General features: G+C 35.2%; 3 protein-coding genes across 4 annotated transcripts in view; all 3 read right to left on the bottom strand.

Moving 5' to 3' along the window:
* Positions 1 to 13,714: 13,714 nt before the first annotated feature.
* LOC139853520 (uncharacterized) lies at positions 13,715 to 16,415 on the bottom strand. The gene is made up of 3 exons (XM_071842911.1): positions 16,397 to 16,415; positions 15,067 to 16,157; positions 13,715 to 14,818 (listed from the first exon to the last, which is right to left on the bottom strand). The coding sequence occupies exons 1-3, from the start codon at positions 16,413 to 16,415 to the stop codon at positions 13,715 to 13,717; spliced, it is 2,214 nt and encodes a 737-aa protein (XP_071699012.1).
* Positions 16,416 to 19,525: 3,110 nt separating this feature from the next.
* Positions 19,526 to 22,059, bottom strand: LOC139852340 (E3 ubiquitin-protein ligase At4g11680-like). The gene is made up of 3 exons (XM_071841614.1): positions 20,619 to 22,059; positions 19,957 to 20,323; positions 19,526 to 19,859 (listed from the first exon to the last, which is right to left on the bottom strand). Exons 1-3 carry the CDS (start codon positions 21,122 to 21,124, stop codon positions 19,713 to 19,715), a joined length of 1,020 nt encoding a protein of 339 aa, XP_071697715.1. The 5' UTR covers positions 21,125 to 22,059; the 3' UTR covers positions 19,526 to 19,712.
* Positions 20,209 to 26,527, bottom strand: part of LOC139852339 (uncharacterized) — a 6,740-nt gene continuing 421 nt past the window's right edge. Inside the window, exons 1-4 of one of the 2 annotated variants that reach the window (XR_011761029.1) lie at positions 25,066 to 26,527; positions 24,258 to 24,396; positions 20,619 to 20,681; positions 20,294 to 20,323 (exon numbers count right to left, since the gene is read on the bottom strand). The exon at positions 25,066 to 26,527 is cut by the window's right edge and continues 421 nt beyond it. Coding sequence is in view for 1 of the 2 variants with exons in the window: in XM_071841613.1 (XP_071697714.1) it covers positions 24,259 to 24,396; positions 25,066 to 26,527 (1,600 nt within the window). In the remaining variant the exon portion in view is untranslated. Of the gene's footprint in view, positions 20,324 to 20,618; positions 20,682 to 24,257; positions 24,397 to 25,065 lie in introns of both variants that reach the window. The other variant, XM_071841613.1, reaches the window with a different exon arrangement.

Raw genomic sequence — 26,527 nt, 5'->3', positions numbered from 1 at the left:
GATTATAATAATATTTCGCGTTCAAACTTTTATACAATATTTTACAAACTTACAATACCGCTTATTTTACATAAAGCATGAAATATAGCACACAATAACTTTGATACAAGATAGTTGTGAAGACAATTCTAGCTAGTACACAAGTCGTTCAGCAAAGGCAATAAAGACACGTAATTCATACATCCAGAAACAAGTCATGCATTCTGGTTTTACTAGGACTACTTCCCATCCTTGGTCTTGTGCAACATAACCGTTATGGCCGTTGATAAGACAGCGTGTTGTAACGTCATCAAAGGGACGAGGGTTACGTAATGTCCAACAGTCCCGTAATAATCTAAAAACCTCATTTCTTACCCCAATTACCGACTCCGTCACTTGTGGAAACGTTTTGTTTAATAGTTGTAGCCCGATGTTCTTGTTCTCACTTTGGTGAGAAGCGAACATTACTAATCCGTAAGCATAACATGCTTCTTTATGTTGCATGTTAGCCGCTTTTTCTAAATCACGAAGTCCAATATTCGGATATATTGAGTCAAAATAATTTCTTAACCCGTTGCGTAAAATAGCATTTGGGTTCCCCGCAATATATGCGTCAAAGTAAACACATCGTAACTTATGGGTTTCCCAATGTGATATCCCCCATCTTTCAAACGAAAGTCTCTTATAAACCAAGACATTCTTGGAACGTTCTTCGAATGTCTTACAAACTGATCTCGCCTTAAATAGTTGTGCCGAAGAATTCTGGCCGACTCTAGACAAGATTTCATCAATCATGTCTCCGGGTAGGTCTCTTAAAATATTGGGTTGTCTATCCATTTTGTGTTTTTAAACTGTAAAATAGACAAGAGTTAGATTCATAAAAAAATACTTATTAATACAAGCAATTTTTACATATATCATAAAGCATAAGAACACTATATTACATATATTACACCACACGAATACAACTATCTTATTCCGACTCGCTCGTTTCTTCTTCTTCGGTTTTGGTTCGTTTTGCCAAGTTTCTAGGGATATATGATGTTCCCCTAATACGAGCCGTCGTTGTCCACATTGGTTTAGAAAAACCTGGTGGTTTAGAGGTTCCCGGGTCATTGTTACAACTTAAGGACTTCGGGGGTTGACGATACATATAAAGTTCATCGGGGTTGGAATTAGATTTCTCTATTTTTATGCCCTTTCCCTTATTATTTTCTTTTGCCTTTTTAAATTCAGTTGGGGTAATTTCTATAACATCATCGGAATTCTCGTCGGAATCCGATTCATCGGAGAATTGGTAATCCTCCCAATATTTTGCTTCCTTGGCAGAAACACCATTGACCATAATTAACTTTGGTCGGTTGGTTGAGGATTTTCTTTTACTTAACCGTTTTATTATTTCCCCCACCGGTTCTATTTCTTCATCCGGTTCCGATTCTTCTTCCGGTTCGGATTCTTCTTCCGGTTCCAACTCTTCTTCCGGTTCCTCTTCGGGAACTTGTGAATCAGTCCACAAATCATTCCAATTTACATTTGACTCTTCATTATTATTAGGTGAGTCAATGGGACTTGTTCTAGAGGTAGACATCTATCACATAATATCAAACACGTTAAGAGATTAATATATCACATAATATTCATATGTTAAAAATATATAGTTTCCAACAAAAATGTTAAGCAATCATTTTTAAAGAAAACACGGTCGAAGTCCAGACTCACTAATGCATCCTAACAAACTCGATAAGACACACTAATGCAAATTTTCTGGTTCTCTAAGACCAACGCTCTGATACCAACTGAAATGTCCCGTTCTTATTGATTAAAAACGTTCCATATTAATTGATTTCGTTGCGAGGTTTTGACCTCTATATGAGACGTTTTTCAAAGACTGCATTCATTTTTAAACAAACCATAACCTTTATTTCATCAATAAAGGTTTAAAAAGCTTTACGTAGATTATCAAATAATGATAATCTAAAATATCCTGTTTACACACGACCATTACATAATGGTTTACAATACAAATATGTTACAACAAAATAAGTTTCTTGAATGCAGTTTTTACACAATATCATACAAGCATGGACTCCAAATCTTGTCCTTATTTAAGTATGCGACAGCGGAAGCTCTTAATAATCACCTGAGAATAAACATGCTTAAAACGTCAACAAAAATGTTGGTGAGTTATAGGTTTAACCTATATATATCAAATCGTAACAATAGACCACAAGATTTCATATTTCAATACACATCCCATACATAGAGATAAAAATCATTCATATGGTGAACACCTGGTAACCGACAATAACAAGATGCATATATAAGAATATCCCCATCATTCCGGGACACCCTTCGGATATGATATAAATTTCGAAGTACTAAAGCATCCGGTACTTTGGATGGGGTTTGTTAGGCCCAATAGATCTATCTTTAGGATTCGCGTCAATTAGGGTGTCTGTTCCCTAATTCTTAGATTACCAGACTTAATAAAAAGGGGCATATTCGATTTCGATAATTCAACCATAGAATGTAGTTTCACGTACTTGTGTCTATTTTGTAAATCATTTATAAAACCTGCATGTATTCTCATCCCAAAAATATTAGATTTTAAAAGTGGGACTATAACTCACTTTCACAGATTTTTACTTCGTCGGGAAGTAAGACTTGGCCACTGGTTGATTCACGAACCTATAACAATATATACATATATATCAAAGTATGTTCAAAATATATTTACAACACTTTTAATATGTTTTGATGTTTTAAGTTTATTAAGTCAGCTGTCCTCGTTAGTAACCTACAACTAGTTGTCCACAGTTAGATGTACAGAAATAAATCGATAAATATTATCTTGAATCAATCCACGACCCAGTGTATACGTATCTCAGTATTGATCACAACTCAAACTATATATATTTTGGAATCAACCTCAACCCTGTATAGCTAACTCCAACATTCACATATAGAGTGTCTATGGTTGTTCCGAAATATATATAGATGTGTCGACATGATAGGTCGAAACATTGTATACGTGTCTATGGTATCTCAAGATTACATAATATATAATACAAGTTGATTAAGTTATGGTTGGAATAGATTTGTTACCAATTTTCACGTAGCTAAAATGAGAAAAATTATCCAATCTTGTTTTACCCATAACTTCTTCATTTTAAATCCGTTTTGAGTGAATCAAATTGCTATGGTTTCATATTGAACTCTATTTTATGAATCTAAACAAAAAAAGTATAGGTTTCTAGTCGGAAAAATAAGTTACAAGTCGTTTTTGTAAAGGTAGTCATTTCAGTCGAAAGAACGACGTCTAGATGACCATTTTAGAAAACATACTTCCACTTTGAGTTTAACCATAATTTTTGGATATAGTTTCATGTTCATAATAAAAATCATTTTCTCAGAATAACAACTTTTAAATCAAAGTTTATCATAGTTTTTAATTAACTAACCCAAAACAGCCCGCGGTGTTATTACGACGGCGTAAATCCGGTTTTACGGTGTTTTTCGTGTTTCCAGGTTTTAAATCATTAAGTTAGCATATCATATAGATATAGAACATGTGTTTAGTTGATTTTAAAAGTCAAGTTATAAGGATTAACTTTTGTTTGCGAACAAGTTTAGAATTAACTAAACTATGTTCTAGTGATTACAAGTTTAAACCTTCGAATAAGATAGCTTTATATGTATGAATCGAATGATGTTATGAACATCATTACTACCTTAAGTTCCTTGGATGAACCTACTGGAAAAGTGAAAAATGGATCTAGCTTCAATGGATCCTTGGATGGCTCAAAGTTCTTGAAGCAAAATCATGACACGAAAACAAGTTCAAGTAAGATCATCACTTGAAATAAGATTGTTATAGTTATAGAAATTGAACCAAAGTTTGAATATGATTATTACCTTGTATTAGAATGATAACCTACTGTAAGAAACAAAGATTTCTTGAGGTTGGATGATCACCTTACAAGATTGGAAATGAGCTAGCAAACTTGAAAGTATTCTTGATTTTATGAAACTAGAACTTTTGGAATTTATGAAGAACACTTAGAACTTGAAGATAGAACTTGAGAGAGTTCAATTAGATGAAGAAAATTGAAGAATGAAAGTGTTTGTAGGTGTTTTTGGTCGTTGGTGTATGGATTAGATATAAAGGATATGTAATTTTGTTTTCATGTAAATAAGTCATGAATGATTACTCATATTTTTGTAATCTTATGAGATATTTCATGCTAGTTGCCAAATGATGGTTCCCACATGTGTTAGGTGACTCACATGGGCTGCTAAGAGCTGATCATTGGAGTGTATATACCAATAGTACATACATCTAAAAGCTGTGTATTGTACGAGTACGAATACGGGTGCATACGAGTAGAATTGTTGATGAAACTGAACGAGAATGTAATTGTAAGCATTTTTGTTAAGTAGAAGTATTTTGATAAGTGTATTGAAGTCTTTCAAAAGTGTATAAATACATATTAAAACACTACATGTATATACATTTTAACTGAGTCGTTAAGTCATCGTTAGTCGTTACATGTAAGTGTTGTTTTGAAACCTTTAGGTTAACGATCTTGTTAAATGTTGTTAACCCAATGTTTATAATATCAAATGAGATTTTAAATTATTATATTATCATGATATTATCATGTATGAATATCTCTTAATATGATATATATACATTAAATGTCTTTACAACGATAATCGTTACATATATGTCTCGTTTAAAAATCATTAAGTTAGTAGTCTTGTTTTTACATATGTAGTTTATTGTTAATATACTTAATGATATGTTTACTTATCATAGTATCATGTTAACTATATATATATATATCCATATATATGTCATCATATAGTTTTTACAAGTTTTAACGTTCGTGAATCACCGGTCAACTTGGGTGGTCAATTGCCTATATGAAACATATTTTAATTAATCAAGTCTTAACAAGTTTGATTGCTTAACATGTTGGAAACATTTAATCATGTAAATATTAATCTCAATTAATATATATAAACATGGAAAAGTTCGGGTCACTACAAGCGTGCCATCTCCCGTTGGAGATTGAGCATAAAGCTATGTGGGCACTTCAAAAGTGCAATTTAGATTTGAAGGAAGCCGGACGCCTAAGGGCGGGGCAATTGAATGAGCTTGGTGAGTTACGCCTTGATGCGTACGAGAATTCATTGATTTATAAAGAAAAGACCAAGCAATGGCATGATAGGAAGTTAAAGGGTCCAAAAGAGTTTAACGAAGGCGACCGAGTGCTTTTGTTTAACTCTAGATTGAAGCTTTTACCGGGAAAACTTAAGTCCCGATGGACGGGACCATTTGAGGTTGTTAAGGTGTACCCATACGGTACGGTCGAGTTGAAAAATGCGAATGGTATCACCTTTAAGGTTAACGGACATCGTGTGAAGAAGTATGTTGATGGTCCGTTAGTGATTGATGACGAGGTTCACGTTGAACCCGATCCCAACGCCGCTTGAAGTTGGGGACGAGTCGTGTGAACGACTCGTTAAATAAGGTTCACATTGTTGTAGAGTTTGTATATTTTTGTGCTTGTTTGATAATATGTGCAACATGATCATGATGGGATTGTTATTGGGTTTGTTTGGTAGTTTGATGGTGAGAAAATTGGGTTTAGAGACTTGTAAAAACGAATTTTTGATGTTTCTGGAGGTGGAGCGCCGCTCCATTTGTGGGCGCGCCGCGCCACTGTGTAGTATCTGATGCATCAGTTTTTGAAAACACTCGACATCGTTTTTCAGTTATTCGGAGCGCCGCGCGAGCATTCGGCGCGCCGCGCGGTTTTGTTGCGCGCCGCGCGACTTATTGGAGCGCCGCGCCACCTGGGTCGGGTAGACTGTTTTGGGCTTTTAATTTAAATTACACCCGAATTTTCCCATCCACATAACTTAAAATCGGGAACCAGATGTCTTTTATGCTTTATTACTTCAATTATTTTCATTCACACCCATCTTTAACACCTACAAATCCTTTGATCTTACAAAACCCTAAATCTTTAAGTTTAATTTCTTGTTTCAAGTAACCTTAATCTTTCAAGAATGGCACCCAAGAAGGTCCGAATTTGTTCCTTTCTCTACTAATTTCATCTTATTATATGTAAATTGCTTGATTAATTCTTAATTAACATGATGAATTAGTGTGGGGTTGTTTTAATTTGGGTTATGTGATTCAATTAGTCATGGGTTTTTGTTAGATAATGTTTAAATGCTTTGATTTTATGCTAAAGTTGGTGTTTGTGGAAGTTTAACATGAACCTAGGGTTTGTAGGGTTAAGAGCCCGAATTTGGTAAATAAAAAGGGGATAATTGTTTGAAGGAGTGTTGGTATTTGAATTGTTCATGTGTTTTTGAACTAGTGTGGGGTAGTGTCCATATGGGCGGGTCAATTGTTTTGATTGACTTAAGCTAAATTGTTCCAATTTTGTGCTTTGCCATGCTAGTGATGATTAAGCATATGATTTTGAATTGTTTTGAAGCTTTTGTTTAATGGTTGTTGAAATTGATAAAAGTTGCTAACATGATGAAGTTATTGGATTTTTGGAATTTAAAAGAGTTATAAGTAATCATGTTGTTATGTTTTGGTTATGTTGTTTGATGAATAAGGTTATGAGTTATTTGTTTTGATGGATGATGTGAGTTGGTTGAGAGTTAGTTTTTGAAAAAGTTTTCACAAGAGTTGTTTTGTTTAGTTGGTAATTGTTTTTGAAAGTGAATTAACATGAAGCAAGGATTGATTGTAAAGGTGTTTGGTGCTTATTATGATGACTAACACTAACTTTTGAGTTTTGTGTTTGTTTTTTACTTGTTTCATGAATGTAGAGAACAAGAGGTAACCAACCACAGCAACCACCGAACAACCCTGAATTGTGGTTGACCCAAGTTGGTAATATTGAGGATTTGGAACAAAGGTTTAACATCAATCTTGCTCGTCCGATTGAGCAAACTTACTACTTGGATTGGACGCAACTTCGAAATGAAAGTGTTCATGTTTATCGAGAATTGCGTGGTTACTTATGGGTTACTTATAGCGGTAATGAGTTGAGACCGTATGAGCGTTTGTTTGAGATTAACGAAGATGTTTATGAGCAATTGACTGTTGAGTTCTTTTCGACCGTAAGTTGTCGGCCCCGAGTTGCTCCTCGTGAGTCGGATTTTTTGACATTTAGGCTTGGCGGGGCGGACCGTCGAATGAGTAAGGTTGAGTTAGCTCGGGCGTTGGGTTTGTACCCCGAATTAAATGATGATATAGATTTACAGTACCATTTGTTGGGGTGCCGGGTTTTCGGTGACGGCGAGTTTAGTGAAAGTGAGTATTGGCCAACGATTATTAATCCGGGGGTTAGGGCGTTCAGTTCTAGTAGAAGCATTCAGTCTAATCTTCGACGTCCGGTGGACCGTATTCTTTTTAAAATGATTGCTACTATGTTCATGGCCCGGAGAAATGCAAACAAAATTAAACGAAAGGATCTTTGGATCCTCCAGCAGATAAAAGCGAGAGAGGCAATTGATGTGCCGACTATGTTGGGGTCCTGGTTTCAGGAAATCGGTGAAGATAATCGTCCCGAGCGCCCGTTGTTAGGGGGCCATTTTGTGACACGTATAGCTGAGGCATTTTCTGTGCCTACTGATAGGTGTACTATCGCGGGGGTCGAAGCAATGGTAACAAACATTTTGTTTTTCGCTAAAGCCGATTTTATTAGGCGAGGACCGAACGGTTGGGTTTTGGTAGAGGATGAAGAACAACCACAGGGTCAAGGTCAACAGCAACAGCAACAGCGAGGTCAAGGTAGAGGACGTGGTATTGGGTCCACGTATGAAGCAGGGAGTTCTAGTGGTAATGTTCGGGGAGTATGGACTCCCGATGAGGAAGCTTTTAATGGGTTGGTGAATAGTGTTGACGGGCTGCATCTTGAGTTCCAAGATAGTCGTACATTTTATAATGATCAGGTTGCGCATAATCAGCGTATGTATGACGAACAGCGCCGTCATAATCAGGAGTTGATGACGTGGCATCAGGGTAACTATGGGTCGCTTAACACGAGTTTGGGTCAGGTTCGGACAGAGGTTGGTAATTTGGGCGACCGTGTTGACAGGATAGAGTATGATGTTCGAGGGATTCGGGCCCACAATCAGTGGGAAATTCATCAGAGGCAGCTCCAACGGCAGATGCGTCGTGTGCCGGATGCGTACATTCCTACGCAAACCACTATTCCGGACTACACCGCCGTGACGCCTCCGAGACCGGATCCGTCTTATGACCCGTATCAAGCGTGCCAAGATACTTATGGCGTGACTTGGGACCCGTTGAGAGATTTTTGGCCGGGAAGCGATTGATGTGTTGCACGTATTATTGTTGTATTTGTTTAAACTATTTCCGTTTCGATTTGGTTGTACTTGACTATTTTTATTTCTCGTATGATGTACTTGAGACCTTATTAGGGGCAAGGCGTTTCGGTACCAGGTGGTACCACCTTGTTCCCATTTATGTATTTGGTGTGTTTTGCTTTTTCTTAGGTGTGTTGGAGAAACGGTTTTTCAAGTCTGGCATTAAGTTCAGCAAAACTACTTGAGTGATGATATTTGTGTGAGAATCGGGAATGGACGATGTTCTTATGCTGGCAGTCAGTTCAGCGCCATCTGTCACTGTCATTCCACGATTTGTGGTTAAGCTCGATAAGTTTTTATTTTTCTTACCCTTTTGATTTTAATCCATTTTTGATCTCAAATAATGGGGACATTACTTGATCTCAAGTGTGGGGTGGGGGATGTAAAATCTCTCGGGTTGGTTATTAATAGAATCATCATTATTTTGGTTTTGATATCTAAAAGACTTGACATTTCACGGAGTTTTGGTCGTAAAAAAAAAAAAAATTGAAAAATTAGGGGAAAATAAAAAAAAAAATTGGAAAAATTAGTTAGTTAAAAAGAAAAAAAAAATATATATATAAAAGTAGTTAAAAATTCGACCAAAACCCTTGTTTAAGTATGGCTTGGTATTTATATTTCATGATGTTTAAAGAAGCCAAAGTTGTTCCACATGTTCATTACCATTAACATGAAATCCTACGAGTTCGGGGAACTCAATAGTAGGTCACCTGTACCAAAACGGGTGTAAACCGTGAGAGAGCGGTGATTGCATAGCGTGATTGTGACCGAATCACGTGCCAGATCAAAAACTTTTGGTTACTTGGTATAGCATACTTCCGAAACTATATCATTTTATTATTGTATCATTTAATGATGTGATACTGTGGGAAGAGGAGCCTTGAGCTTCACCAGTGCTGTCCTTTTCAGGAGCAATAGCTACGTGCTTGTGTTTGCTTAGACAACACAACCCATAGCCAAAAGCTATGGAACCCGAAGGTTTTCGGGATTTTTCAAAATCGGTGTCAATTGAAACAGATTGGCACTTCCGAGTGATTCAGATCCACTCATTTAAGGAAGTAAAGTCTTTCGACCGTCCTACTTGGTACGTATGCCTCTTAAGCGTGCCATTTCATTACCCATCATTTCACGATGAGGTACTGTTAGAGGAGAAAGTCTTGAACTTTCAAAACACGTTCATTATTTTGAATGTGAAATCCTACATGAACATTCAGTTCATACGTAGGTCACTTGTACAAAAACGGGTGTCAACCGTATGAACGGTGATTGGATCGTGTGGTCGAAGCCGGGCCATACGCTAGATCGAAAACTTTATAGGGCGGTCTTCATTGTTTCTCCTAACAAGGATAATGTATGCGCTCGACCACCTTTTATGACCATACAGGATGAATCCACTCCATCCTAAAGGGAGTCAAGTCTCCCGAACGACACACTTGCTGATTCATTTCAGAAGTTGTAGTCCAGACCAGTTGTAGGGTGACGAAAAGTCTTGAAAAGTCATTGCTAAAATCTACTGGAAATCTACCAGGCCTCAACATCAAACAGGGAAACTAGTAGTCGAAGCTTATCTCAATGAGGGAGATTTGCTAGCCAAATGGGAAGCTCACCATGATACACAAAATGTCAGTGATTGATCAGATTCCCAGTGGATAACCTCCGGAAAGGTAAGATATCAGCTTTTAAGCCTGATGAACCTCAATCTTTATGGTTGACTTAACGGATTAGACGGTTACCTCATAACCATCGATGATATCCGGACGTAATGTGTATCCTCCTAAGCACATTATTTTCTACCGACATCTCGCGATATTAGGCACTGTGGGAGGCTTGGCTTGACCAATTGCGGGGTAGCCCGTGCGTTCTCTTGGCACATGTGTTCGATTGCTTATTCTTTGGTGCTCGGTTCCCACTTGATTCCCGATTCTTTTGAAGATTTATGTTATGACTTGAGATCCTCTACTTCATCATTATGAAGATTATTATCGAGTTTCATTGCTTGAGGACAAGCAAAACTCTAGTGTGGGGTTGTTTGATATCGCGTATTTCATATGCATTTTCCTTAGCGATATCGGGTACATTTTGGTCCTTTTGGATACGATTTGGAGTTATTTTGGTTAAAGTTGTGAAAGTTTGAGTTCCAAGACCAAGAAGGTTAAATTTGATGTTATTTGATGGTTTTGGATGTCTTTCGATGTTTACGAGTGAAAAGGTTTGATTCGGTTCGAGTTTTGGTGTTAATATGATGTTTTTAAGCTCGTTTCAGCAATATTATAATGGAGCGCCGCTCCAAAATAGGGCGCGCCGCGCCAATTAACTAGAAAAGCATGTCGAGCATATCAGAAGGTCAAAGATTCAGTTTACAGTGAAATGGCGCGCCGCGCGGGGTCCTTGGCGCGCCGCGCGGGGTCCTTGGCGCGCCGCGCGAGTTGAGGCCCGGGTCCAGATTTTTCCCATATTTAAAGGCCGAAAAATACCCTAATTTAGAATAATCGTATCCTGACGAATTCCAGCCACTTTTTGACGAACTTAGGTGATTTTTGGAGATCTTCAAGGTCATTCTAAGGTACTAATCATTCCGGGAACAAGTCTCGATTCGTGTATCGTTCAGATTTCAATCTTTGATTAGGTTTATTCTTTTGTTATCAACAATGAATTTCTCTATGTTTTTTATTGTTATTTTGATTTCAGCCATGATTGTAGGCTAAACTCTTAATGTTTGTCTAGATTGAATATTTGCAAGTGTTTGGATGTTACTTTGAGGTTTTATTAATTGATGCATGATAATTATGAGTTTTGATTAAGAACCATTCTTGTGGGTGTTAATTATTGATACTAGGTTGATTAGTGAATCTTGTTTGAACAAAGGGAACCCTGTTTCAATTTAGTGATCTAATTTCCAATTGATTTGTCTTAACCGATTGGGTGCTTACTGGACCAAGGGGGTAAACCGGGTATGGTAATTAAACAAAACAGGGGTGAATTGTGTGGAGCGAACGCGTAACCAATTGAATCTTAATCTTGTAATTAGCTAGTTACTAAGTCACAAACGAAAGATAGTTTTTGGTGAAAGGGAACCCTAAGCCAATAAGTCCTAGTTTGATGTGTTTGCTAAAAGAGAACTCTGGGTAAACCGACTCTGTAATTGCGTGCATTGATTAATAGAACTAGTGCTTAATAACAAATCATCCAACACTGCGAATAGGATATCTAGGCGAACATTCTTTTATCCATTGAATTCAAATATCTTTATTTTTCTGTTGAGTCTGCATTTCTTTTATTTAAACTTAAAAACCAAAAATATTGTCTTTTATTTTCAAAGCTATCTTGATTTGGCTAATCGTTAAATAGCCGCAAAACAAACTATCTCGTACTTTCAATTTTCATAGTTTAACTTAGTTTACTTTTCTTAGTTGCAAACTTAATTCTCACGTTAATACTGTCCTTGGAACGATACTTGGAATTACCATTTTTATACTATTGCACGATCGGGTACACTGCCCGTTAGTGTGTAGTAATCTTTAAACCAGGCATATTTCCAGAGATAATTTATATACTAGATTTCACACTTCAGTGATCCTTGTTGCCATTATGGGACACGCTTGTGGATCTCGAATGCCAAGACTTAGATTCTGGTCAAGAGTCCTGGGCGCCCGGAAACAATAGATCATTCAAGTGACTTGCATGATAGCAACGAAGTTTGGGCGAGATTGTACAACATCTTTGTTAAGAATTATCACCCGAACTTCTTAAACTAGAAGATTACTATAAGTGGAAGTTTTCCATAAATAGTAGGTTTCCAAATATAGAAACTTTTGAGAAATAGGAACTTTTCTCGAAATTGGTCACTGTTAATATAATTTGCTATATTAATAAACAAACTTTATGTCTACTAGACATTAACTAATCCAAGGTTATATCTCTAGGTTGAGATCTCCGTTTACATACTCCGTTCATACTACTTGCGTGGAATTACTTGCTTGCTACTAAGGTGAACTTCATAGCCCCTCTTTCTACTATTTCTTAACTTTTTTATAAACTTTTGGGTGAGACACATGCTTGCTTTTAAATGATTTATAATTTAGACACAAGTGCCTAAACTATTTGATATGCAATTTCGTGAGACTTTTGTTAAACATGTATTTATTGTTACATGCAAATCCCCGCCATAATATCGTTAATTGCTGGAATTGGAATTTTGAAAGCTTAATTATTGTGAGTAGGCCTATTGAGAGTGACGTCTCTACCCATTGGCATGATCGTCAATGGGGTACATAATAATGATTGCCGACACCCGTACAGTATCAGGGGTTAATGTTTAGTTCGATATTATAACTCATGGCATATTGAATATTTTGATATTTTAAATTAAATCATGTGGTCTAAAACTTATTATGATTGTTAAACCTATGATGTTCACTCAACATTTATGTTGACACTTTAAGCATGTTTGTCTCAGGTGAAGATTAGCTTGTGTGCTGCCCTATGATGCTTAGTTAGCTGTTGCATTGGAGTTCACATATTAGACTTATCATTTGTTATTTACATATGTATCTCATTATGTAAAAAAATATTATGTTTCCGCTGCAAATCAAATTTTATTAAAACGTCTCATTTAGAGTCGTTCTCATTTATACATACTTGTGTTGTGATATTGTGAAGTCATATTTCCCCGGCCCTATTTGGGGGTATGACAAATCAGTAGATATGGGGACTATACACGATGGCGATTTTATGGTCAATTTGTATTTTGATTGCTATAATACTTTACCAGTGTAGTTGTGATTATTTATCTTGGACAAAAGCTAATTCTTCAAAAAAAAATTGTAGAAGATACATGTACATATACTTTTGGTTTACTGACTAATAGCTAACCGGTTATGAGATAACATAGACGATTTTGTTCAAATCTTGGGATGACAAACCAGGTTGTTAAAGCGGCTCAGTAATCTATCAAGAAGTGAAAAGATTTTGATATAAGGTAGTTATGTTGTCATGTTGTTGACTCGACAAGCCTATATATATATATATATATACATATATATATATATATACATATATATATATATATATACATATATATATATATATATATATATATATATATATATATATATATATATATATATATATATATTGGAAAGGCCAATATATTAAGAACAAGAACAAAAGAAAGATACATCGCAACACCATGCTTGTATGCAGTATTAACAGAAGCATGATGCAAACTGTAAAAGGAAACAGAGGAGACACAAAAGGAGCTGTAACCTAACTACAAAAACAAGAACAAACAACATCATAATCAAAGAGTGTGTTAGTATATGCCTGATCTATGAGGGATGTAATCAAGATACTGTCGAGGATTTACGAGCCATTGATGCCATTCAATATCAAGAGATTTGGCACGTCTTGCAATCCATTCATATGATTTTATTTGAATTTCGTTCAAAAGACTCGTCCCGGACCACATTTTATCTCGAAAAACTTTTTGATTTCGATTTTTCCAAATGAGATACCCACTGACCCATTCAACCGCCTGCCACAATTTCCTACCGATTGAGGTTTGCGCACCGCATCCGTCTCCATTCAAGATTTCATGAATACTCCAATTTGAGAAATTACCTAACCCCCACCATTTAAAGACTCTATCCCAAGCATCTAAAGCGTGATTGCAAAATATCATCGCGTGATCCGTCAATTCGATGTCATCGTTACACGTGGGACACCTTACACTCTCCATGTCAATACCCCTTTTATCAAGCTCAACCCGAACCGGAATTCTCTTACGCTTTACTCTCCATGAAAATATATTCAAGGATAACGGAACAAAGTTATTTCTCATGGTTTCTTTGTCTTCATCATTTATATCTAAAATTTGGTCATCAAGAAGAGAATTGATCCACTTCCATTTATCACCTTCACTAGCCGATCGTGGAATGGCAGCAATCTCAGCAACAAGGTTGTCCAATTCACATCTAACACGACCATTAGGCTCACGACACCAATTCCAATGACAAACCCAAGCAGACCCGTTCCAACTAATTCGATCTCTAACCAATGTATCCTTTTCACTTTCTAGCCTAAATAGCCGATTGAATCTATCCTTCAAGCTTCTACCATCGAGCCAAGTATCATCCCGAAATCGGTATGCCGAGTCTTCACCTATACAAAGCTTAAACGTCTTGACAAAATTAAAGTTGCAGTTATTCATGTGTTTAGAAATTGTAATGATGTTTTTCCACGGAGAACCACATCCTAAACTACTAGCATTGCCCAAATATCCTAACCCACCATCACGCCCGTAAATACTTTTAATGACGTTAACCCAAAGAGAATTGGTTTCATTTCTAAATCTCCACCACCATTTACCGATAAACGCCCAATTTTTTGCTTTTAAAGAACCCACATTTAAACCCCCCTATTATAATTACTCAAAATCGAGTCCCATTTTACCCATGACATTTTAGAATCATTCCCAATCCCGCCCCAAAAAAACTTACGTCTCAAACCTTCGAGCAAGGATAAGGCACATGAAGGAGCACGAAACAAGGAGAAATAGTACAACGGTAAACTAGAAAGGACCGATTTGATTAGGGTTAATCTTCCACCAAATGATAACAAACGTCACTTCCAATCCGAGAATCTTTTATGAAACTTTTTAATCACCGGATCCCATTCAGTCATTTTGGTCATCCGAGAGCCTACCGGTAATCCCAAGTAAAAAATTGGAAAGGACCCTACATTACAGCCTATCCGACTTGCAATTCTTTCAATAGCCTCACTCGAAATCCCTACCCCATAAAGACAGCTTTTTGACATGTTGAGCTTTAACCCCGAAGCATCCTCGAAACATTTCAATAATTTCACCACGTTCGATATGTTACTTTTACTCCATTCGCCCGTAAAGATTGTATCGTCTGCGTATTGGAGGTGTGAAAGAACCACCTCATCTTTACCAATCGAAACACCTTTAACTATACCCCTTTGAAGCGCAATTTTAGTAAACGCATTAAGACCTTCTACCGCTAAAATAAAAAGAAAAGGGGAAAGCGGATCACCTTGTCTAATCCCTCTTTGAGGGAAAAACTCTTGGGTAGGGGAGCCGTTAACTAAGATAGAGATCGAAGCCGACGAAAGACAAGTTTTGATCCATTTAATCCATCTCGCACCAAAACCCATTTTTCTCAGAACATCACATAAAAAGTCCCAATTAACACTGTCAAACGCTTTAGTGAAATCCACTTTAAAGACAAAGCTTTTCTTTTTACGCATCTTCAAATCTACTAGTGCTTCATTCAAAATGAGGACACCATCAAGAATAGAGCGGCCCTTCAAATAAGCACTTTGCCCAATGCCAGTTAATTTGGGAATGACAGCACACAACCGCGAGGCAAGAATCTTAGACAAAATCTTGTAATAACTGCTAATGAGACTAATTGGTCTATATTCTTTAAGTTCAATTGGAGAATCTACCTTCGGGATTAGAGAAATAAAAGACGCATTGCATCCAAAGGAGATTTCACCTCGTTCCCAAAACCATCTAACGGCCTTCATTAAATCATCTTTAATAATGTCCCAAAATGTTTTATAGAATTTAAAGTTGAAACCATCGGGACCCGGGGCTTTCGAGCTGTCACAACCATTAATCGCCTCTCGGACTTCTTTTTCATCAAACGACATTTCAAGAGCTGCTGCTTCTAAGTCAGTAAGTTTGGTCTGAAGTGAATCGAACAATACTGGCCTAGAGTGAGAAGATTCTGAAAAAAATATCATTAACATAATTAAACACCTCATTTTTAATTAGAGTCGGGTCCTCCTGCCATTCACCTGAAATATTGAGACCACGAAAATTTTGTTTATTGTATCTTCTTTAATTACCGAATGGAAGAACTTTGTGTTATCTTCTCCCTCAGCAGCCCATTTAACTCGAGATTTTTGCTTCAACATATTACATTTTATTTGATCCAGGTCTACCCATTTCTTTCTCGAATTTAACCAAGAGATTCTTTCCTCATCGCTTATGTTATTGTTTTCTGCTTCTTTTTCCAAATTTACAAACAACTCCTTTGCTTCATCAATCTCTTCATCAAGTGTGCCAAATGTGGTTTTGGCCCAGATGCGTAAAGAATCTTTGACAAGTTTCAATTTTTTTTGAAAAATTATATCAGGACATAATATCCTTTTGCCATTCAACTTTGATCAATTCATCCGCATCCTTATGTTCGAGCCATTCATCGAAGATTTTTGTAGGCTTAGGACAATAATCGTTATTAGTGCACCGAAGTAAAAGTGGACAATGATCTGAAAGTTTCCTATGTAACGCAACACTAGCTAAATTTTCCCATCTTTGAGCAAACGAATCCGAAACCAAAAACCGATCCAACTTACTAAACTTGCAACCATCATCACTTATACGAGTAAACTTTCTGCCAACCAAAGGAATTTCTATCAATTGCATTCGGTCAATGAACCTATTAAACGCATCAGCTCTTCTACTATTAAATTCACAATTTTGTCTTTCATCATCACATCTAAGCTCATTGAAATCACCACACAGAACCCAATCATCATTATCAAAACTCATTAACTGCTCCAAACCATCCCACATTTTCGATTTATTTTCATCGTCATGAGGACCATAGATATTAACTATGATTGTTTCAGTCGATTGTCCCTTACGAACACCTTTAATTGCTAAAAAGAAATCACCCTCAACGCTTGATTGACATCGAATAAGTTGGGATCCCAAATTGTTAATAACCCTCCAGACCTACCATTAGGCTTTTTCTGTACATAACCAAACTCTGAATTACCCCACAACAATTCAACCCATTTATCATTAAGTTTTTGACTATGAGTTTCCTGAATAACGACTACAATAGGATTGGCTTCAACACATAGATTTCTAAACCAATTCACCTTCCCATCCTTTCTAAACCCACGAATGTTAACAGAGAGAATATTCATAAGAAAACAAACCTATAAACAGCACATTGGAGGCATGAGTTTATTGTTTCTACCCCGCTTCCCATTGAACACCATCATATCGCCAAATTCCTTCAAATGCACCGAACCATTGCTGAAAAGAGACTCACTGACATTTGAATCGGACTGTTTTTTCTGTTTTCCCACCATGTATTTACGTATGTTGCCCTCACTGTAAAAAGATTGGTTCTTGCCTCTAGATGCATGACTAGGTCCTTTCGAATTACCATTGAGCGAACCCCTCTTTTTCTTCCTGCTTGAAGTATTGGAATTCGAAGTCTTCATATTAGGTTTACGAAGTATATGAACCTTTCTAACTATTTTCTTAGCTCTCAGAATTCTAGACGAGGCTCTCCAGTTCATCAGATTAGACCAAGTAGAATTATTGAAATTAGTAGAGATTGAATCGTTATTACCAGATGATCGGACCCTTGTAGTCTTTGTTTTCTTCCTTGAGTTGTCCCTTCTGCTGCGTTTGGAAGGGATAGTGTTCACTTTACCAATTTCATCAACTGGATCAATTGGATCGTGAGGTAAATCAGTAGCCTCCCCATTAGTTAATCATCCTGAAGGTTATCATTACACTCATCCTGTGACAGCCCAACAGATATATATATATATATATATATATATATATACACACACACACTAATAGCCACCAAGAATTTGGTCGTTACATGACCAAATTCTTTCAAAACAACACATAAAGAAAACAAATTCAACCCTCAAACTTTAACCCTCATACAAATTCGACCCTCCACATAGGGGTGTAAAATGTAAAATCGTTATTTTAATTAAAAAATAAAAACAAACTTCACCCAAATTTTAATGGGGCGTATCTTCCCCCTCGCTTCGAATTAAATTTTTCCGAAATCACCGTTCAACTCGAAATAATTTTATGAACACAAGGCAACTAGCTATGCGCGAAACGGACTATTTTTTAAAAACGGTATACATTTCGGGATATAATTTAATTTATACATTTACATACAGATATAATAAACAACCAAAACTAACCACATCATATCGATGGTTTTGTTCCCTTTTTTTATGTTTTTCTAGCGCTAAAAACGTGGAGTCCATTACGTATACTAGGTACTAACCACGTGTTTCCAACCATACCCGTAGCCACGCGCTTTTAATTCTGTAAATACAAAACGCTATGTTATATATGAATATGTAACCCGATAGGCCCTGCCGCATTGCGCGGGCCGGAATTTTTCTAGTTTCTTTACAATGTTAGTACTTGATTTGACATGTTGTTTGATAAATAAGATGTATATATATATATATATATATATATATATATATATATATATATATATATATATATATATTATTTTTTTTTTTATTTTTTTTTTTTTTTTTTGCTGTTTGTTGAAATTGGTTGATGTTTTTTGTTTGTAATGTACTTGTACCATTCAATTACCTTGAAAATACGGCAATATGAATGCAATGCATGTTAATATCTAATGACAATATCTTCGATTTACATAATGATCTAAACTAATATCAATTACCAATCGTAATTGATATTTCTAGAGTTTTGGAAGAATAGTCGATTTAACCTGGAATTTGAAGAGAGGTTGTGACTGGAACTTAACGGCCATTGAATGTCGTTAGGTTAAGAATGTAACTAATTGTGCGGTAAATAACTGGATGTGATTATTTCAGTAACATAATAAAAATACAGGAATTATTTTAGCAATATTGTGTTAATAATTAATTTACGGTAATTTAAAAGGTTCGGTGTATTTAACGAACACTATATTTTATTATGCTCTTAGTCAAATCATAAAATGTCTTATTTTACAATGAACTTGTCATGTCTACGTTGACCGATCACATTGTTTAAATATTGATATACGCTTATGTATTTTAAATTTAAAAATAGTTGATGAAATGTACTACTCCGTACTACATTAGATTATTTTAAACTTTTGGAAAGTATAATAATAGCATTTGTAGCAACATTCATCTCGACTATTATTGGCCCGTTAGCATGCTAAAGCAAAACACATTCACGTCAGCCCGGCCCATATATGGTTTCACCCAAATATATGATTCCACCCAAATACACGATTCATAGAATTCGTTTCTTTGTACAAGATAGTAAGAAGAAAAAAAGATGATAATAATATAGACAAATAGATCCCAAATCATCAATGGATCAATACCCATTTTCTAGTAACTAAGTATATTCGTGCTACAAGTTAAAGGCATTTCAATAGAAGGTGTATATATGCACACATACATGTAGGTACATGTATATATTTGTTGCTTGTTAAAATGCAACGATACAATATTACTATCGATCCATAACCGCGTCACCGTTCTAATTCTTGCTTGCAAAGCGGACAACACGATACGATTTTGAGCCATTGATCAACACATTTCATATGGAAGATATGTGAGCAACCCAATTGTCTCATTTCTTCCTTCTCCTTGTATTTTGTCAAGCATATACAACATTCCTATTTATTTTATATGTATTTTGTTAGTCTCGTACAATTAATTAAACGTCAAAATATAAATGCGTAATTAATGATCGATCGAGGCAATAAAACTTACGGTAGTCGAGCTGTCAATAACAGATTTTCCATTTTCTAAATCTTGATCGATTTCTTTGTATTTCCATGTAGGTAGTTTGGAAATTTGGTCTTCAGATGCACCCCGATTTATGGAACCAGCGTTCATGTTGTACCCAAGAATGTTACTAACAAGTGGCACGAAAATACACAAAAATAGGAACAATATGAAAGGAAATGAGTAGGTAATGGCGTTCCATGCAAGTAACGAAATGCAAAGAACGTCAAGTTTTGGAGCTCGTCGAAAGGTTCCCCATCGGGAATCAAACACCCAAACGTTCCCCATCACGAACCATATCGCAAAAAATAGCTCCATACATGTTCGAAATTTGTTCATCAGCTGCAAGTTCCTGCATATTAATAAGAGCTTAAGTAAAAATGTGTAAGCGAATAGGGTTATATTTCAGTTGTACGCGATCTAACCGGATTTGTCCACCCCAAGATATACTAATAATTAACTTTAACCCAATTACTAGTTTATCATGAAATTAATAATAAGACATCGTTAACGTACATAATTACATTGTACTCAGCGGCTGAGGTTGAAATTTGGATGAAAGTTATATAAATGTACAATAAATTTATGTAGGTTGTCGTTAGCAAAATTCTTACCAAATGACTATATACTTGTATGACTTTAGTTACCTTGACTCTTCGATGTTAGCAGATTGTTCTAATCCAACTTGAGTCCAACAAAAAGTCCGATATCTCCAAAACAACAAACCCAAATTAAGTACACACCCAGTTCCATATCCGAAAGCCCATGTTCTCATGGGCCAAACAGGCTTCTCTTCTTTTGAAATCGATAGAGTAAAACTTATCATCAATATTTGAAAAATCAAACCCATAAACTCCATAAACATCCATGAACCCGTATTAAACGGGTTTGAGCTGATATCCGATCTTGACCCGTTTTGGTAATGAAACACTCTTCTTGCAAAGCTATACCACCTTGCCCTTGATATCCTAATTGCCATTCTTACCAAGAAAGGTGGAGAGACGGTGGTTGTGGGCCGACTAGTAGCCCGGACTCGTGGGCCCACAGTATTTGTCGTCCCATCAGCTTCTCCCACATTAGGAATAAATGAAAATGAAATCGCTACCGCAGAGTTGCATATTGATTCCGTCGTAAGGAAATATCGTGTATTCATTGTAGAAAAAATAAAAGATCACAACTTGAAGATTTTTTTATCATATTGAAGCTAACAAGCTAACTTATTCCCATGAAACTTGGGTTTCAAGAAACATAAAGACAAAGTTGTCTTGAAGCAATGTTTATAGGATTAAGTTTTCAAGAAAACGAAATGGGAAGTATTATAGTTTCACGAATCCAAAGGTAAGATTAAAACTTTAACAAACGTACATAAATACGTTTAGATCAAAATTTCAAGAAGCCGATCGATATGGAGCATGATCAATTGAAATTATCGTGATTAAGCAAGAATTGGGGAGAGATGATATGATGGAATTCAATGAAAATAAATGAAATATATGTAAAGAAAGGAAGGTTGGAGATGGTAACCAATAAACTGCTTTGCTTTGATTCAAAGGCAATGATATAGAAGAAGATAATGTAACAAGTTTGTAGCAACGGTTGGCCTAACTTAGTTGATGTTTTGTTGTGCTTATTAAGCAAATAAAATTAAGCTACTTCAACTGCAAACTATGGAATCTTGTTTATTGGATTACAATTAGTAACTTTAATTATAAATAATTAAATTAGTGTACGGTTTAAGAGACTTATTATGTTAATTAAAATTGATTGATTTTGGTTATTACTTTGAGTTAATGACTCATCATAGTTATATTGTGAGATACCTAACCAACAAGTGCAAAAACCATGACCACGATCATCTTTGATACGTGCATATGATAATGCACCTTTTTTTTACGGTTTAATAGGTTAGAAAAAGTCAGCTACAGTCGTGGTCATTTTTTGATGTTCCACGATCCCATAATTTCCACATTTTCAGCATTAATTATAAACGTTACGATTGCTAATTTAAATCTCATCTTTATATATTGTTATAACTTTATATATAGTGATTATATAACGATTTTTTAGTGGAAGATAATGTAATTGAAAGTAAAAAAATAGAAAAATGATGGGAATGAAAGTTATAAAATACGGAATAGCTTATATGTATTGTTGATCTAGACTAGAAGGTAAAACAGAGAAGGAAAAAAAAAAAAAAAAAAAAAAAAAAACTAATTTGGTGAAATAACTATTAAATGAGAACAATAAATATGAGTAGTCGTTTTTTTGTCAAAAAAAAAAAAGAAAAAAAAAAGAGTAACTTACTTTATTAAATAATCGATAGAAAGTAAATTACGTCAAACTATATAATACTTATTAATCATTATAGATACATATTGATTATTTTGCCTCTGAAAAGGTTGAATGAAAAGGTTGAACAGAAAAATATTGTGACACACCATGTAATAACTGTATATTGTATACGTTAGCCGAAATAAGGTTTAAAAATGTGGCGTGTGAAGAGTGACTATGTTTTTATGGGTGGTGATATTTCCAAATTTATTTTTTGATGAAATCGTATAAATTTACTAAAATACTCTCAAATGATTATACACAAGTTTTTTTGTTAGAATTTATTTAAGTGTATTTTGAAAAGATAATATCAAATGGCGGTGAATCTATCAAATGAATTTGAAAATATTAACCGTATCTCTCACAGAGAATTGTTGATGGGGCACCTAATCCAACCATGAGTTTTTGTATGTTTACGTATATATGTGTCATCGATGTGGACAGAATGTTCATTTTCGGTTGTTAGAAAATCTGTTTCTTGACGGGTAGCTTTTTACAGGTCAGATATTTATAAGATTTGATGTCACACCCAAAATTAATCAAATTACACGCGTGTATTAAAACAAGGACAAATAAGTTTATATTTCTAGCTAACTTTTAAAACAAACAACACCTGATTTAATCTTCAAAGATTCACTCTTTTTCATCCTAATCCTTCCATTTCTTTCCCTCATAACTAATCCTAATCCTTCAGATTCAAAATGTTAGTGGTATAATCTTTTTACGAAGATTTTTGTTATTTATACTCTTTACGTTATCTTTTATAATTAAATGATTATGATATAATAATAATAATAAAGATGAAGATTTTACCTTTCTAAAGTTTAGTGGTTTAATTTAACTTTCAAAAGTCAAGTGGTTTAACTAATTGATGGGGAGTGATATGTACACAACCTATTTTTGTTATGTACACAACTAATATGCTTTACATTGTTGTACTGTACAATACTGTAAAGCATGATGGTTGTGTACATAACAAAAATGAGTTGTATACATTGAAGGGTTAAACTTTTTAAAGGGTTCAACTAATAAGTCAACGTAAACTTGAGTTAACTCGTTTGAAAAAGAAAAAAAAAAAAGGTTGAATGGCTTAAACGTTATAAAAAGTCAAAACTTGCAGGATTAAACCATCATTTAACCCTAAAATTTTATCTACCATTATTCTAAGTCACTTTCATATTTACAAATGGTTTCCTAATTCGTGTCAATAATCAAAACTCAAAATAGTCCCATATAATTTATGTGATACTTTGTAAAACTTTCCCAGAAGATGGTTATTTACTTAAAAAAAAACTCATTGATATAAAGAAACTCATGGGTACCTAACTTCTTATTTAGAAGTGTTCTATAAAATTTTAGTAACAATTTATACATAAAAAAATACGAGTACAAAATAGTAGGGTCCAAAAACTCCATAGTCAACAAGGTAGATTCGCCTTTTTTTCTAATAGAAATCCGATATATTCAGATAAAAACGTAAACAACAACAAAACCCAATACAGCGTAAGTATTAATTCTAATAATTCAGTATTAATTCTAATAACGAGACAAAAGCAAACACTCTTTAATGTTCAACGTATAAACATGTAGACCACATTTTCTTTTGTAGATGTGGTAATATATAGTACATCTTAAAAAACAAAGAGCAAATTAGTCTGCAGACTTATAATGTATGTAACTCCCAATCGTTCTATGACAATATGCCGTGTTCGTAACTATGTAAGCAACACAAATGCATTATTTAAAAAGTTGGGACTCGTGAAAATTATAACTATGACCCAATTCACATCAATATTAACTATCAACACACTTGTTTGGGCCAATAAAAGCTTCCAAAGAATAAAAATTTTTACCGAAATAATTGTATATTGACCCATCAACTTTACAAAGAATCTGTCCAATTAACCATTAACCATATATATATATATAAATTAAATACAGTATTATGACAATACCTCAAAGAATTTTCCTGATAGGAGCAGAATTGGCTACTGCTTTTTTTTCTTCTTTTGGTTCATCATCCAAAACATATTCTGCATACAAATCTTTCAGAGCAATAACAACAGTTGTTATCAATGGCCCCATTATTGCACCCTGCATCATCGATAATTAACAATCAGAAAATGATGATGATGTGAAGGATATAAAGATCTCAGACTGGAAAATATCTAGAGATGCCAATTTAGGCCCACTTACAAATAAACCAATTGGGGTTTTTAGTTTTTTAACCTCGAACGGGTAAATTCAGGGGAATAGGTCAATTGGGTTGTGGGTTGCCCATAGTCCATTTTTTACATTCACATATCCGCTTTCATCTTTACACATTTTGATTAAAATTGTAATTAAGTACTCCCTCCGTCTCAAAAAATTTATCCATCCTACTATTTTTGTTTGTCCCGAAAATATATTGTCCCTCAATAAAAACCCATTAAAATTCCAATTATACCCTTTAATTATTAGAAATAGAGCAGTCAATATAGGCATGGCAGCTAATTTATTGCTCCGTAATTAATTACTCTTTGTAACAGCTTCTTTTTTATGAATGAAGGACATAACAGACAATTCACAAATATATCTTAAATCCAATAAAAAGTCAAACAAGACAATAATTCTGGGACGGATGGAGTATTATTTGAACTTTTTATTACTGTAACAGAATTCTGACCAGCCCTTTTCGACTTGTACTAAAGTAACCTCTTTCACCCCATTAGCCTGACCCACCCATTTTACCACCTCTAAAATTGATAGTACTTTAGTACTTACCTCCAATGCAGATGGAAACAATGCCACACCACCAATAATGCTAAGCCCAGTGAGATAAGCACTGTGACCAGGTATGTCCTCTTGAATTTCAGCAGTACCATAATCTATAAGCACGAGATGAATAATCGACAAGCAAATAGCAACGATATATCTACCTTCAAGCACCAACTGCAATGCTGCCGGAATTGTCGAGAAAAAATACGGAAATATCGGGAGCAACGGGTTGATAAACGCAAGCAATGTACACATATACAAGAAATGAATATTAAAGAGTCTAAACAAAAGCCATGTGAGACATCCTTGAAAAAACGCAATCTCTGCAGTAGCCAAAAGAACACCCGAAATAGCTTTATCAAGAACCTCAACACAACGTGTCCTTGCAGATTTTGAAATCGGAATCATATTCAAAACTTGTTCTGTAACCCCACCAGAATCCGATGTTATCAAAGAATATAAGACCCAAATGAACACCATTGATTGAGAAACAAAATTAAAAATTCCCGCAGCACCAGAAACAATTGAATTAATAACTACAAAAACCAACTTAGTACTACCACCCATTATCGATTTACTACTTGCAAACACACGTTGTACCACATCTTTACCTTGAAAAGCAATAGCTTTCGCTTTCTCAATTACATCCTGTTGACTAATTCGTGCATCGTTTAACATAGCGTTGACTTCTGGATAAATCTTTGACCATTCACGATTAGTAACGATTCTTCTTAAAGCTTGTATCTTTTCAACATACGGATTTGAGGTAGTTAATACAGTTGAAGGCACAGAAGAATTGGTCATGTTTGATTGTGGTACGATTAATTGTTTCATTTCTTCAACAATTTCAGTCACATTATACTGCATTGCTAAACTATCAATCTGTTCATAAACCGTTTCATAAAACTGCGTTGTATACTTATCAACAATTCCGGGAACATTATTATCATCAATCCATTGCCTTAACCCTATTTTCTCCGCATAATTATTCTCCTGAACGTGTGTTTTTATCGAATAAACCACATGTTTTCCTTCAACACCAATCTTATACGAAAAAAACATAGTCCCGGCTAACGACCCCAAAATCATGCCAAAAATCAACCCAAAAGCCACAATCGTTTCCAACCTATTCAAAATCCCTTTAGTCAAAAAGGCCGAATCACGACTTGGTTTAAACTTCCGACCCCCAAACGACGAAACAGCAGACATAGTAGACTTCACATTACTAGAAGTAAACATAAACCCTATCCCCAACAAACTAACAGCACCAAAAACACCAAATTGCTCATAAGCCATAACAAAAACCCAAAAAGACACCAACCATCTTAACAATATCGAAAACCCAGTTCGTTTTCGCTTCAAAGCATCCGGCTTTTTCGCATTCGGTTTACGGCGAATAATTTTATACAAAACAGATTTAATCTCAACAAGTGTACCAACAAAAACTTTGTACATAGAAACAGGTACA

This window comes from Rutidosis leptorrhynchoides, chromosome 6 (assembly GCF_046630445.1).
Source record: "Rutidosis leptorrhynchoides isolate AG116_Rl617_1_P2 chromosome 6, CSIRO_AGI_Rlap_v1, whole genome shotgun sequence".
Taxonomy (NCBI): domain Eukaryota; kingdom Viridiplantae; phylum Streptophyta; class Magnoliopsida; order Asterales; family Asteraceae; genus Rutidosis; species Rutidosis leptorrhynchoides.
This window is presented reverse-complemented; position numbering and strand designations above follow the sequence as displayed.

Excerpts from the sequence above, each read along its gene's own strand:
- LOC139852340 (XM_071841614.1), bottom strand. The coding sequence starts at position 21,124 with ATGAATACACGATATTTCCTTACGACGGAATCAATATGCAACTCTGCG. Across the intron at positions 20,324-20,618 it reads GCTAACATCGAAGAGTCAAG|GAACTTGCAGCTGATGAACA; the intron begins GTAACTAAAGTC and ends ATTAATATGCAG. Across the intron at positions 19,860-19,956 it reads TTATTGACAGCTCGACTACC|GAATGTTGTATATGCTTGAC; the intron begins GTAAGTTTTATT and ends TAAAATAAATAG.
- LOC139853520 (XM_071842911.1), bottom strand. Across the intron at positions 14,819-15,066 it reads AAATGACTGAATGGGATCCG|GGGGGTTTAAATGTGGGTTC; the intron begins GTGATTAAAAAG and ends TAATTATAATAG.